A 12,577-nucleotide genomic window follows, 5' to 3' on the forward strand; every position below is an offset into this window, starting at 1 on the left:
GTTAGGGGTCACCACAACATGAGAAACTGCATTAAGGGGTCGTGGCATTAGGTAGGTTGAGAACCACTGGTCTAGAGGCATTCTCTCCTGGCGTTTCGCCTGCATCTATGGCAAGTATCTTCAGAGGTAGTGAGGTTTTGGTGCTGTTAGAAGCCCCAAGATCTCATTTAGCCCCAGGGCTATGCAGTATATAACTCTTTATTTATATCTCCCAGAAGGCTTTACCACCAAGTCCTTTAAGCCACCCACCCAAGTATTTCCAAATGCCAATATTTCTGGGCGCAATCCATTTAGAGCAAGGCAAGTGGATCCCCTTCAGCCTGTTCTGCTGCTGAACAAGTCAAACCTCTCCCTTTGAGGTCACAGAGGAATTGATGCCAACCTGATAGTGCAACACGCGCTTTGCAGGAAGGAGTTGCACCCAAACCTGAAAGACGAGTTGAGAAACCCAATCATTGCTTACTTTCTTTTTATTTAAAGCCTCTTTTAAAGGTAATATTATCATTTTTAACTCGCAGCTTTACAATCCTCTGGCCTTGTGGTTGTCAAAATTTGGAAGAAGGGTCAGGCATCTCAACTGGCCCCAGGCTTAGAATAAAGATAGAGGTCTGAACAAAGGAGATCAGATGAACATTTAACCTTACTTACTTACTTACTTAGGCGATCCCTCATTGGACGAGTAAGATGGTCTTCCATTATGGATTTTCTTGTGGGTCCGTATGTGGCTGTGGAGCCCTATTCTTGCTCTGCATCTTCTTCCGCAGTGAGGGCATTGGTTTCCAGGTGGAAGGCGGTCCCGGTCGGGGTTGGCTTGACGCGCCTTCCTCCTGGCACGTTTCACTCTTTCACCCTCCACTCGTGCCTCCTCAAATTCTGCAGCACTGCTGGTCACAGCTGTCCTCCAGCTGGAGCGCTCAAGGGCCAGGGCCTCCCAGTTCTCAGTGTCTATGCCAGAGTTTTTAAGGTTGGCTTTGAGCCCATCTTTAAATCTCTTTTCCTGTCCACCAACGTTCCGTTTTCCGTTCTTAAGTTCGGAGTAGAGCAACTGCTTTGGGAGACGGTGGTCAGGCATCTGGACAACGTGGCCGGCCCAGCGGAGTTGATGTTGGAGGACCATCGCTTCAATGCTGGTGGTCTTTGCTTCTTCCAGCACACTGACGTTTGTCCGCTTGTCTTCCCAGGAGATTTGCAGGATTTTCCGGAGGCAGTGCTGATGGAATCGTTCCAGGAGTTGCATGTGACGTCTGTAGACAGTCCACGTCTCACAGGCATAGAGCAGGGTTGGGAGGACAATAGCTTTATAGACAAGCACCTTGGTCTCCCTACGGATGTCCCGGTCCTCAAACACTCTCTGCTTCATTCTGGAAAATGAGTCATGGGACTGTACAAAGACACCCGCCAAAACAAGATTCAAATGAGTCAAAAAACATCAAATCAGCTCAGGATAATGGCTTGTTCCTTCAGTTATTCAACAGATAACAAGTAGGTTAGCATATGATAGCAATAATAACTGCAATAAATGCAAACTCACTGAAAATGAGCAGGCAATATTTTCGAATGAACGAACCCAGAGAGTGCTCACCAATGCCTTCTTTTCATCTTGGAAAGAAGTGACAAGTGGAGTGCCACAGGGTTCTGTCCTGGGCCCGGTCCTGTTCAACATCTTTATTAATGACTTAGATGAAGGGCTAGAAGGCATGATCATCAGGTTTGCAGACGACACCAAATTGGGAGGGATAGCCAAGACTCCAGAGGACAGGAGCAGGATTCAAAACGATCTTGACAGATTAGAGAAAAGAATGGCCAAAACTAACAAAATGAAGTTCAACAGTGACAAATGCAAGATACTCCACTCTGGCAGAAAAAACGAAATGCAAAGATACAGAATGGGGGACAATGCCTGGCTCGAGAGCAGTACGTGTGAAAAAGATCTTGGAGTCCTTGTGGACAACAAGTTAAACATGAGCCAACAATGTGATGTGGCAGCAAAAAAAGCCAATGGGATTTTGGCCTGCATCAATAGGAGCATAGTGTCTAGATCTAAGGAAGTAATGCTCCCCATGCTCTATTCCGCTTTGGTTAGACCACACCTGGAATATTGTGTCCAATTCTGGGCACCACAATTCAAGAGAGATATTGACAAGCTGGAATGTGTCCAGAGGAGGGCGACTAGAATGATAAAAGGTCTGGAGAACAAGCCCTATGAGGAGCGGCTTAAGGAGCTGGGCATGTTTAGCCTGAAGAAGAGAAGGCTGAGAGGGGATATGATAGCCATGTATAAATATGTGAGAGGAAGCCACAGGGAGGAGGGAGCAAGCTTGTTTTCTGCTTCCCCGGAGAACAATGGCTTCAGACTACAAGAAAGAAGAAAGAAGATTCCATCTGAACATGAGGAAGAACTTCCTGACTGTGAGAGCCGTTCAGCAGTGGAACTCTCTGCCCCGGAGTGTGGTGGAGGCTCCTTCTTTGGAAGCTTTTAAACAGAGGCTGGATGGCCATCTGTCAGGGGTGATTTGAATGCAATATTCCTGTTTCTTGGCAGAATGGGGTGGACTGGATGGCCCACGAGGTCTCTTCCAACTCTAGGATTCTATGATTCTATGAATTGCATAAAGCCTCATGCTGTTTCTGGACAGACAATATTTACCAAAAACTGTGAATATGGTCAAGTGACATTAATTTGCCTTCTTCTAGTCCCAGAATATCATACCATTCTGCTGGAGGACCCAGAGAAGTACCTGTTGCACTCTAGGCTTGAGACACCTTTTCACCCACAGCAGAGTCCAATCGTACTAACTACAAAAGCTTATTAAGAATAGCATGTACAAAGGGGGAAAGGGCTTTTCCCAAAAGCGTGGTAGAGTAGAAAATAAAAAATAGCAGCAATCCAAAAATGGCAAAATACATGAAGTCAAGAGAGTCCAAAATCCAGAACAGTCATTCAAACATTAATCCATAAGCATGAAAACTTTTTCCAAGACAAACCCCTCAAGGCAAAGGCAAAGACAGGAAACGTGAATCAAGAACTTGGGAGCTGAGACATCCCTATTGCAATGTTGTCTCCTCCGAGAAGTACAAAATAAACACTACTTAATGTAAGCTCAACCAAGAAGCCATGAGATCATGCCGAACGCACCTGGGCTTCAAGGACTTCTCATGCTTGTTTTTAACTCCCTCCGTTCTCAAACCAAATCTGGCTTCTCAGGAAAACTCACCATTGGCCGAAGGCCATTTCACAAGGAAACTGAAATGTTTACTTTCTGTTGCCTGGGAATGAGCACAGGGATCCCAAACAACAGCCTTCTCAGCCTGCAAATCTCTCTGATCATTCTTCACTTTGAAACCCATCAATTCCCTCATCCTCTGAAAAATCCTGCTTGCTGAGCCACAACACTACCGTCTCTAAACATTTGATATTTCCTCAAGCACAACTCTTATTATATAATGGACACAATACGTTTCACTGTTTGCAGTTTTGTCTATACATGCGAAGTCCCAAAACGCATCTCTCACAGATATGGGAGTCATACTGTAGTTATTTTGATAGGTCCTCCAGTTGTTTATATTTCTTCCCTTAGGGGTTGAGAAGGGCGGGATAGAAATATTGGAAATAAATTCTGTTTTAATATTTGCATATTTGCATATTTGAAATTGTATACTAATGCTTTTATGTTAAGCTGCTTTGAGTCTCCTTTAGGAGAAATAAAGTGGAGTATAAATATAATAATAATAATAATAATAATAATAATAATAGTTTTGCACAAAGCCTAGTCATTTACTGCTTTAGCAACATAAGATGCCTCATTTTAAGCGTATGCTATTGTACTCTTCTGTTTATGAAGCTGAAGGATCTGAAAGCTTTTGTATCAATGGAATTGTAAATATCGAGATAATTGCAAATATACTCAAGAGAGAGCGGTGGATGCATACTGCTGAATTGTATATATCTATCTGGGATGGTGGATAAAACCAAACAGACAAAAGAAAATATAGCATTAGGACAGAAAAAAATTGAGTTGGCAGCACAACTTGTTTTGGCAACAAAGCTGTTCCCAGATATTCATAAAATCTGTTTTCGAATGGACTGGGCTGTTGCGCAGTTGGCTAGAAGTAGGCTGCGTTAAATCACCACTGACCGAAAGGTCATGAGTTTGAAGCCAGCCAGGTTGGAGTAAGCTCCCGGCCATTTGTCTACCTTAGAATCATAGAATCATAGAATCAAAGAGTAGGAAGAGACCTCATGGGCCATCCAGTCCAACCCCATTCTGCCAAGAAGCAGGAATATTGCATTCAAAGCACCCCTGACAGATGGCCATCCAGCCTCTGTTTAAAAGCTTCCAAAGAAGGAGCCTCCACCACACTCCGGGGCAGAGAGTTCCACTTGTGAACGGCTCTCACAGTCAGGAAGTTCTTCCTCATGTTCAGGTGGAATCTCCTCTCTTGTAGTTTGAAGCCATTGTTCCGCGTCCTAGTCTCCAGGGAAGCAGAAAACAAGCTTGCTCCCTCCTCCCTGTGGCTTCCTCTCACATATTTATACATAGCTATCATATCCCCTCTCAACCTTCTCTTCTTCAGGCTAAACATGCCCATCTCCTTAAGCCGCTCCTCATAGGGCTTGTTCTCCATACCTTTCACCATTCTAGTCGCTCTCCTCTGGACACATTCCAGCTTGTCAATATCTCTCTTGAGTTGTGGTGCCCAGAACTGGACACAATATTCCAGATGTGGTCTAACCAAAAAGGAATAGAGGGGTAGCATTACTTCCTTAGATCTAGACACTATGCTCCTCTTGATGCAGGCCAAAATCCCATTGGCTTTTTTTGCCGCCACATCACATTGTTGGCTCATGTTTAACTTGTTGTCCACGAGGACTCCAAGATCTTTTTCACACGTACTGCTCTCGAGCCAGGCATCCCCCATTCTGTATCTTTGCATTTCTGTATCTTTGCATTCTTTCCCCATTCTGTATCTTTGCATTTCTGTACCTTGCTGTCAATCTTAGCAGCCCAAAAGACAGTTGCATCTGTCAAGTAGGAAATTTAGGTACCGTTATGCGGGAGGGCTAATTTAACTAATTTACGACGCCATAAAAATCTCTAGCAGCGGGCAAAAGAATGAGGAAGTACTCCATCAAGGACTCAGTGTCACAAGTGGACAGTGAAGCAACAGCTCCCCCGGTGGCTGGAATTCAATCATACCCTCATGAAGCTTAAATTGAGCCTAAATATGTTGTGTGTCTATGGCATTGAATGTTTGCCATGTATATGTGCACTGTAATTCGACCTGAGTCCCCTGCGGGGTGAGAAGGCCGGAATATAAATACTGTAAATAAAATAAAATAATAACTAAATAATATAATAAAACTTAGTAGTACTACTAATACTATGATTATTTCTCTCATTTTTTCCACTCATTATAAGTACTTAGAACAACTTACTTCTTGCTGCCAATACGTTCCCTGTCAAACCTGAAGGATGCCCCAAACCTGACAATTCCAGCTTTGCTTCTTCCATCACATTTGACCTTTACTGTACTTATGTAATACACACTTGTGCTATTTAGCTTGTGGGTTTGGCAGCTCTGCTTTGTTTCATTTATTTACATAATTTATGTCCATGCTAATGAGTCCCCAGAGCCATTTAGAAAGCATTGGCCCTCAAAAGTCAATGGCAGAGGGAATGTTTCACAGTGGAGTAGTAGCAGGACACCTGCTTTGCATGAAGAAGAAGTTGGCTTCTTGCCTAGGAATGTTCTTGAGGAGCAGATCTGGGGTGGAAGTCTAGTGGCCCTGACAGATGAGAGAGGTGGGACAACACCAACAAAACAAATTTCAGGAGGGTGAAATGTATGAAATTACACTTTGGCAATAAAAAGGAAATGCACAAATATAGGATGGTGGAAACAGGGACTGAAAATAGTCCATGGGAAAGGGATGCAGGAGTCTTTGTGGACTACAAGCTAAACATGAGCCAGCAATGTGATATGACAGCTAAAAAGGCCAATGTGATTCTAGGTTGCATCAGCAAGAGTCTAGTGTTGAGATTATGGGAACTCCTGGTCTCTCTTTACTCTGTTTTGATCAGACCTCACCTGGAATCATCCTATGTGTTGGCATTTAGCCTGTGATTGTGTTTCAGGATCAGGGTGCTTTGGATGTGGGAAGTGATGCCAATGAATTTCAAGATGGCAATGGTTTGGTCAATGATACTGATGCAGAGAAGGACCAGGAGACTCCTGTGCAAAGTGTAGTTTCCCATGAGAATGTCCCTGAAGGGTGTGGGGATGATAGCGTATTCCCTGAATTGCTACAAAGAAGTTCCCAGAATTTGGGGCTTGAAAACAACTGGGCACCTGGCCCAGCTAAGTTAAACCCCTGTGCCGGCAGGACTGAAGACCGACAGGTCGCAGGTTCGAATTCGGGGAGAGGCAGATGAGCTCCCTTTATCAGCTCCAGCTCCTCATGCAGGGACATGAGAGAAGCCTCCCACAAGGATGATAAAACATCAAATCATCCGTGCGTCCCCTGGGCAACATCCTTGCAGATGGCCATATCTCTCACACCAGAAGCGATTTGCAGTTTCTCAGGTCACTCCTGACACGGGGGGGGGGGGGGGGGGGAACCTGGCCCAGCTGCAAAACTTAATGAACAAATAGATAGACGAGAGGAAATTAGTCAAAACAGACAGGCTGAACAGTGCCTTTGGCCTTCTGCCAGGCTCCGACAGAAAAAGATTTGGGGATCTCTAGTAAAGCAAAATAGCTTAATGAGGGGATAAAAGTATCAAGTATGGGAAATATAGTCAGATGAAGCATTGTTGGAATCAAGCGTAGTTCTCATCCTTGTTCATGGAAGCTTTGCTTGGAAGATTCTTGTCTAAGTATTTCTTGTTCCATAGTTTGGATTCTTGGATTGTATGAATGCATACTTATACCTTGGATTATTTTTTTTTCTGTTTTCCTGAATTATATTAGAAAAGTGTGGGCTTTGTTTTTATGGACCTTGCTGAACTTTACCCTGGACTATTTTTGCTCCTGCTTATCTTCTTACCTAATTGGATTTACCTATTTCTTTAAAGTGCTTTTTACTTGCTGCTTTTTAACTATTTTCAATAAAAGGATTGTTTTCCAATCAATGTTGTGGTGTTTACAATCAGAGGGCTTTTTCTGTTCTGGAGTGCAACACTATGTCCAGTTCTGGGCAAAGCAATTTGGGAAGGAGATGGAAAAGGTGGATGGTGTCCAGAGAAGGACCAACAAAATAATCAAAGATCAAGAAGCCAGGATCAAGAAGTCTAAGAAGAAACTTAAAGGTTGAGAAGGCATTTAAAAGGATATCCCATTGAGGAGGGGGGAAGGTTGTTTTCTGCTGCTCCAGAGACTGACACAATGGAGCTGTGGATTCAAACTTCAGGAAAAGAGATTCCACCTAAACATTAAGAAGAACTTCCTGATAGTAAGAGGTGTTTGGCAGTGGAATGCTGTATTTCATCACATAATAGTCGCACCAAAAATGACGGTGCGACTGTTACATGATGAAATACGGTATGTTCCTCAGAGTCTCCTTTCTTCTCTGGGGGTTTCAGAGGTTGGATGACAGAGGTTGGATGACCATCTGTCAGGAGTGTTAGGATTGTGTCTTCCTGTCTGGAAGAAGGTGTTGGACTGGATTCATGGGATCTTTCCCAATTCTGTGATTCTGTCTCTCTGGCCCTGTATCCCTCATCGACTTTGTTGTGTCTGTTTACATTTCCTTCTTCCCAAACATGAAGAGGAGTTCTAAGGAGCCTTTGTTCTTGACCTCCGACTCCAATTCGGATGAACTCTATTTGCCCAATTGATTGTGGTATCATGCACCGTTCTTTGGTGTTGGAGCATCTGTTCTCCTGCAGAGTTTCTGGTGTTCATGTGGGGTCACCAATCGTTTTCCCTGCCTGGAAGCGCAAAGAGAAAACCCAAACATGGCACAGAGGTGCATCCTAATTCTTTTCTTGATGCCAACCGTTGGGTGGTGGGGAGATAAAGGGGAGAAGCGGATCAAAGGTAAGGAGGACGAGGATGAACCCTTGACACTCTTACAGCAAATATATGAATATCTGGCACTGATCTAGGAGGAAAGCACATCTATGGAGCTTTGGGCTGTGTACAAATGAAGTTTTGTTTGCTTAAAGAACACTCTCCTTATGGGTTTCATATTAAATGAATCATGTTTTCTTTGCTGCAAAATACTCCCTGTTGATTTTTTTTTAGTGCATTGTATAAAATGGTAAAGAAGGGACGTGATAGTCATGTTTAAATATTAGGATCCGAATTGCAGGAAAAAGAGATTCCACATTAACATTACGAACATTGTTGAGCAGGTTAGACCTGCTCAACAATGACATACGCTGCCTCAGATCCTGGTAGAGTCTCTTTCTCGGAGGCCGGAGAGGCTGGAGGGCAGAGGGCAGAGGCTGGAGGGCCATATGTCAGGAGGGTTTGGATTGTATTTTCATACCTGACAGAAGGGGGTTGGTTTGGATGGCCCTTGTGAGTCTCTCCCAATTCTATGATTCTATGAACAACCTGGGAAGCTACTCTGGGAAAGTGAACACGATGGGCTGGATCATGGTTGATGGGATTTATAGTCCAACAAAGACAAAGGTGGGAGGCTGAATGCAGTGAGGTTGTCATGTTGATCTTTTGTTCTTCTTGTTGTTGTTGTAGTTCAGCCTGTGATTGTATCTGATGTCAGTGGGGATGATGGTTTTCCTGGGCCTGAGCTGTCAAGTCCAGGCCTTGTTCAAAGGTCTGAGGTTTCTCATGAACGGAGTGCTTCTCCTATAGATTCTGAAGGTCAAATTCCTGAAAGGGGCCCAAGGAAGCCTTTCTCTGAGGAACTGTCTTCTGAGGATGATTTGTCAGGTGCAGAAGTTAATAAGATTGAAGATAGAAGACAAAATACTTTTGTAAACTAAAAGAAAGTTCCCAAGCTCACTGAAGGTCAGTCTGTCTATTACAGTGCTTCTCAATCTTGGGTCCCCAGATGTTTTTGGCCTACAACTCCCAGAAATCTCAGCCAGTTTACCAGCTGTTAGGATTTCTGGGAATTGTAGTTCAAAAACATTTGGGGACCCCAGGTTGAGAACCACTGGTCTATTAGAAAAGAGAAAAGAAATCCTTATCTGATTGTAAAGGCAAATGGAATGCTTTCCTTTCATTTCATGGGACAGGAAAAGCTTTATATGAGACAGGGAAAGGATTTTACCTCAGTTTGGTCAACGTTGAAATTTCATGACCATCTTGTTTCCAAGTGAATTTCTAGTTTCATGTTTCCAGTTTGCCAGGTTCCTGTTCTGGGTATTAGATCTCCATGCTGCTTCATGGAGATCTAATAATTGGATCTTGTGTTTTTACCTTTGTACCTTGAAGTTCATGGACTATCTGTTACCTTTTAGAAAATATTCTTTTGGACTATACTGTTTCTATCATTTTTATTGCTTTGCTAACATATATCCTTTAATAAACTGCTTGTTGATTTGACTATACCCGTGTGGTGTTTAAGGACAGAGGTTCCTGCTCTGGGATACAACAGTTGTAGTTGTGTACCTTGAAGTGATTTCTGAACCTTTCAGAGGGTTCTTTTATGGCAAGATTTGTTCAAAGAGGACTTTATTGTTATTATTAACTTTATTTGTACCCCGCTAGCTGAGTATGCTGAGTGAGATATAAGGATTTTTGGATAAGTGCAATGTGCGGACAATCTTAATCTCTAATAAAGTGCTTCTGGGACGTATTGCTGGAGTTTCCTATTCTGGAAAGGTACACCGGAATAGCCAGGTCTTCAAGCTCTTCCTAAAGACTGCCAACGTAGGGGCTTGTCTGATGTCCTTGGGGAGGGCGTTCCAGAGTCGGGGGGCTACCACAGAGAAGGCCCTGTTCCTCGTCCCCACCAACCGCGCTTGCGACGCCGGTGGGATCGTGAGCAGGGCCTCTCCGGATGAACGAAGGGAACATGCGGGTTCATAAACGGAGATGCGGTCACGCAGGTAGGCAGGTCCCAGTGACTTCCCAGTGCCTCCCTGTGAGGCTGAGAGAGAGTGACCAGTCTAAAGTCACTCGGTGGTTTCAAGTCTCAACTGACTTATTGGACAAAATACGCCAATTTGGTTTTACATCAGATTTAGGGATACTGTTTTGCATCGTGAGCTGGTTGTGTGCATATTTTCTCTTCCTTTTCAAGGAGAGGTTAAGAGACTACATTGCTGGAATCTCTTTCTGGGTTAAAGAGATTAAATTTCAGTTTAAGAATCCAGATAGTTGGCCTCTGAGTACATCCTGGGGGCGAACACATACCAGTCCTGTTTTCATTACAATTTAGATTATAATTGTCGGAAAGAAAGCAGGTGAGAGAGCTTGAATCATAGAAGTATAGAATCATAGAGTTGGAAGAGACCCCGAGGGGCATCTGGTCCAACCCCATTTTTCCATGCAGGAAAAGCAAAATCAAAGCTACCTAGCATCTGTCCAAAAGCTTCCAAAGAAGGAGCCTCCATCGGACTCCAAGGCAGAGAGGCACACTGTTGGGCAGCTCTTCCTAAGGTCCCCTTCTGTGATCATGCATTCAAGTCCTGTAAATGTAGCCAGGACCGCAGTAGACTTTGGTTTTGAAATATTTATTTGTTTATCGTGTCATCAGCAACCATACCATTGTATTACATTTCTAACAGAACAAAACAAACAAACAGATTTAAAAAACAAAACAAAACACAGATTTTGCAAGCTTGGTAGTTGATTAAATGTCCTTTGACCAGTATCTGGCCACTTGGAGTGCCTCTGGTGTTGCCGCAAGAAGGTCCTCCATCGTGCATGTGGCAGGGCTCAGGTTGCATTGCAGCAGGTGGTCTGTGGTTTGCTCTTCTCTGCACTCGCATGCGTTTTTGCAGTCCTCCCAAAAATGGGAGCTGTTTTTGGTCCACAGCTGCAAAATGCAGCTAGATCCATCCCATTGGTGGCAATGGGGAACTTATGAGTCTCCCCTTTCCATTCCCGGGACCCTTTCCTTTTTTCCCTTCAAGGGAGCATGGGTTTTCAATTCAATGGGCCCGGCTCACAGGAAAGCCCTGTGCGAGCAACACGCAGCAGCCTCTTTGTGTGCCGTGTGATGCCGCATAGGTGAGGAGAAGCCGTGATCGGCTGCCACATGGTCCCGTTACGGATGGAAAAACATGATGGCTGGGCCCTTGCTATTATGGCCATCTGACCAAGCTGAACAACTCAGTTGGCTGAAGGGAACTGACCACTCCGAATCTGTGCACAAGTCTAATTATTAGTATTTATTTATTTATCGTGTCATCCGCAACCAGAACATTGTATTACATTTCTAACAGAACAAAACAAACAAACAGATTTTAAAAACCCACAAATTTTGCAAACTTGGTAGTTGATTAAACGTCCTTTGACCAGTATCTGGCCACTTGGAGTGCCTCTGGTGTTGCTGCAAGGAGGTCCTCCATTGTGCATGTGGCAGGGCTCAGGGTGCATTGCAGCAGGTGGTCAGTGGTTGGCTCCTCTCCACACTCACATGTCGTGGATTCCACTTTGTGGCCCCATTTCTTGAGGTTGGCTCTGCATCTTGTGGTGCCAGAGCGCAGTCTGTTCAGCGCCTTCCAAGTTGCCCAGTCTTCTGTGTGCCCAGGGAGGAGTCTCTCATCTGGTATCACCCATGGATTGAGATGCTGGGTTTGGGCCTGCCACTTTTGGACTCTCGCTTGCTGGGGTGTTCCAGCGAGTGTCTCTGTAGATCTAAGAAAACTATGTCTTGATTTAAGTGCAAAATAAAGATAGAGAAAGCATGGGTTTTGTATGGGCATGACTTTTTGGCCATCATAAGCTTTTGTTTCATCCTCAAAGCCCTCCAACCCCATGTTGGGCTATTTATGCCGAAACCCAATGCAGAAAGCCTAAACAATATGCAAAAACACATCAAATATTTCCACTTTGGCCACACAGTGGATCATATCCAGGGCAAAATATGCCATCAACCTACTCAACCCAACTACCTCTTTCTCTCTCTCTCTCTTTCTCTCTTTTTGCAATGGCCTTTCTCATAATGGTGATGGGGCACAGTGACTTCACTTCTAGTTACCATGTTGAGAGGGGCTGCATACAAAAGGAGAAGGGTCTGGGGCTTGCAGATGGTCTAGAAGGAAAAAAAATGCAAAATTGGTTTAACATTGTCCCTTTCTCTTCCTTCTTCCAGTGATTTCTTCCTCAAAGCCATCTCCCAGGGTGGCACCAATTCACCGTTCTCCAGAGCGATGGTGGGTCAGATTGGCCTAACCCAGGTAAGAAGAATTTAGGATGCCATAAAGTTTGTGTGTTCCTTCTCTGAAATTTTGAAATCCCCAAATCCCCTCCAAATCGGTAATTGTGACTGAAATAGAGCTGCCCCCTCACCCTCTCTACCTTCGGCCAGGCCGCCGCAGTGTACAGTGTTCTCTCGCTAAAAACCGTGAAACAGCAAGTCCGCGGTAAGTGAACCGCAAAGTAGCAAGGAAACACTGTATACATAAGTATAAATACAATGGCATAAGTATAA

General features: G+C 44.2%; 1 protein-coding gene across 2 annotated transcripts in view; it reads left to right on the top strand.

The window, feature by feature from the left end:
• EPHX2 (epoxide hydrolase 2) overlaps positions 1-12,577 on the top strand; it is a 109,247-nt gene that overhangs the window by 10,405 nt on the left and 86,265 nt on the right. For both annotated transcript variants that reach the window (XM_067462580.1, XM_067462574.1), the window contains exon 2: positions 12,239-12,323. In XM_067462580.1, coding sequence (XP_067318681.1) covers positions 12,239-12,323 — 85 coding nt within the window. The remainder of the gene's footprint in view (positions 1-12,238; positions 12,324-12,577) is intronic.

This window comes from Anolis sagrei, chromosome 1 (assembly GCF_037176765.1).
Source record: "Anolis sagrei isolate rAnoSag1 chromosome 1, rAnoSag1.mat, whole genome shotgun sequence".
In the NCBI taxonomy this organism is placed as follows: Eukaryota; Metazoa; Chordata; class Lepidosauria; order Squamata; family Dactyloidae; genus Anolis; species Anolis sagrei.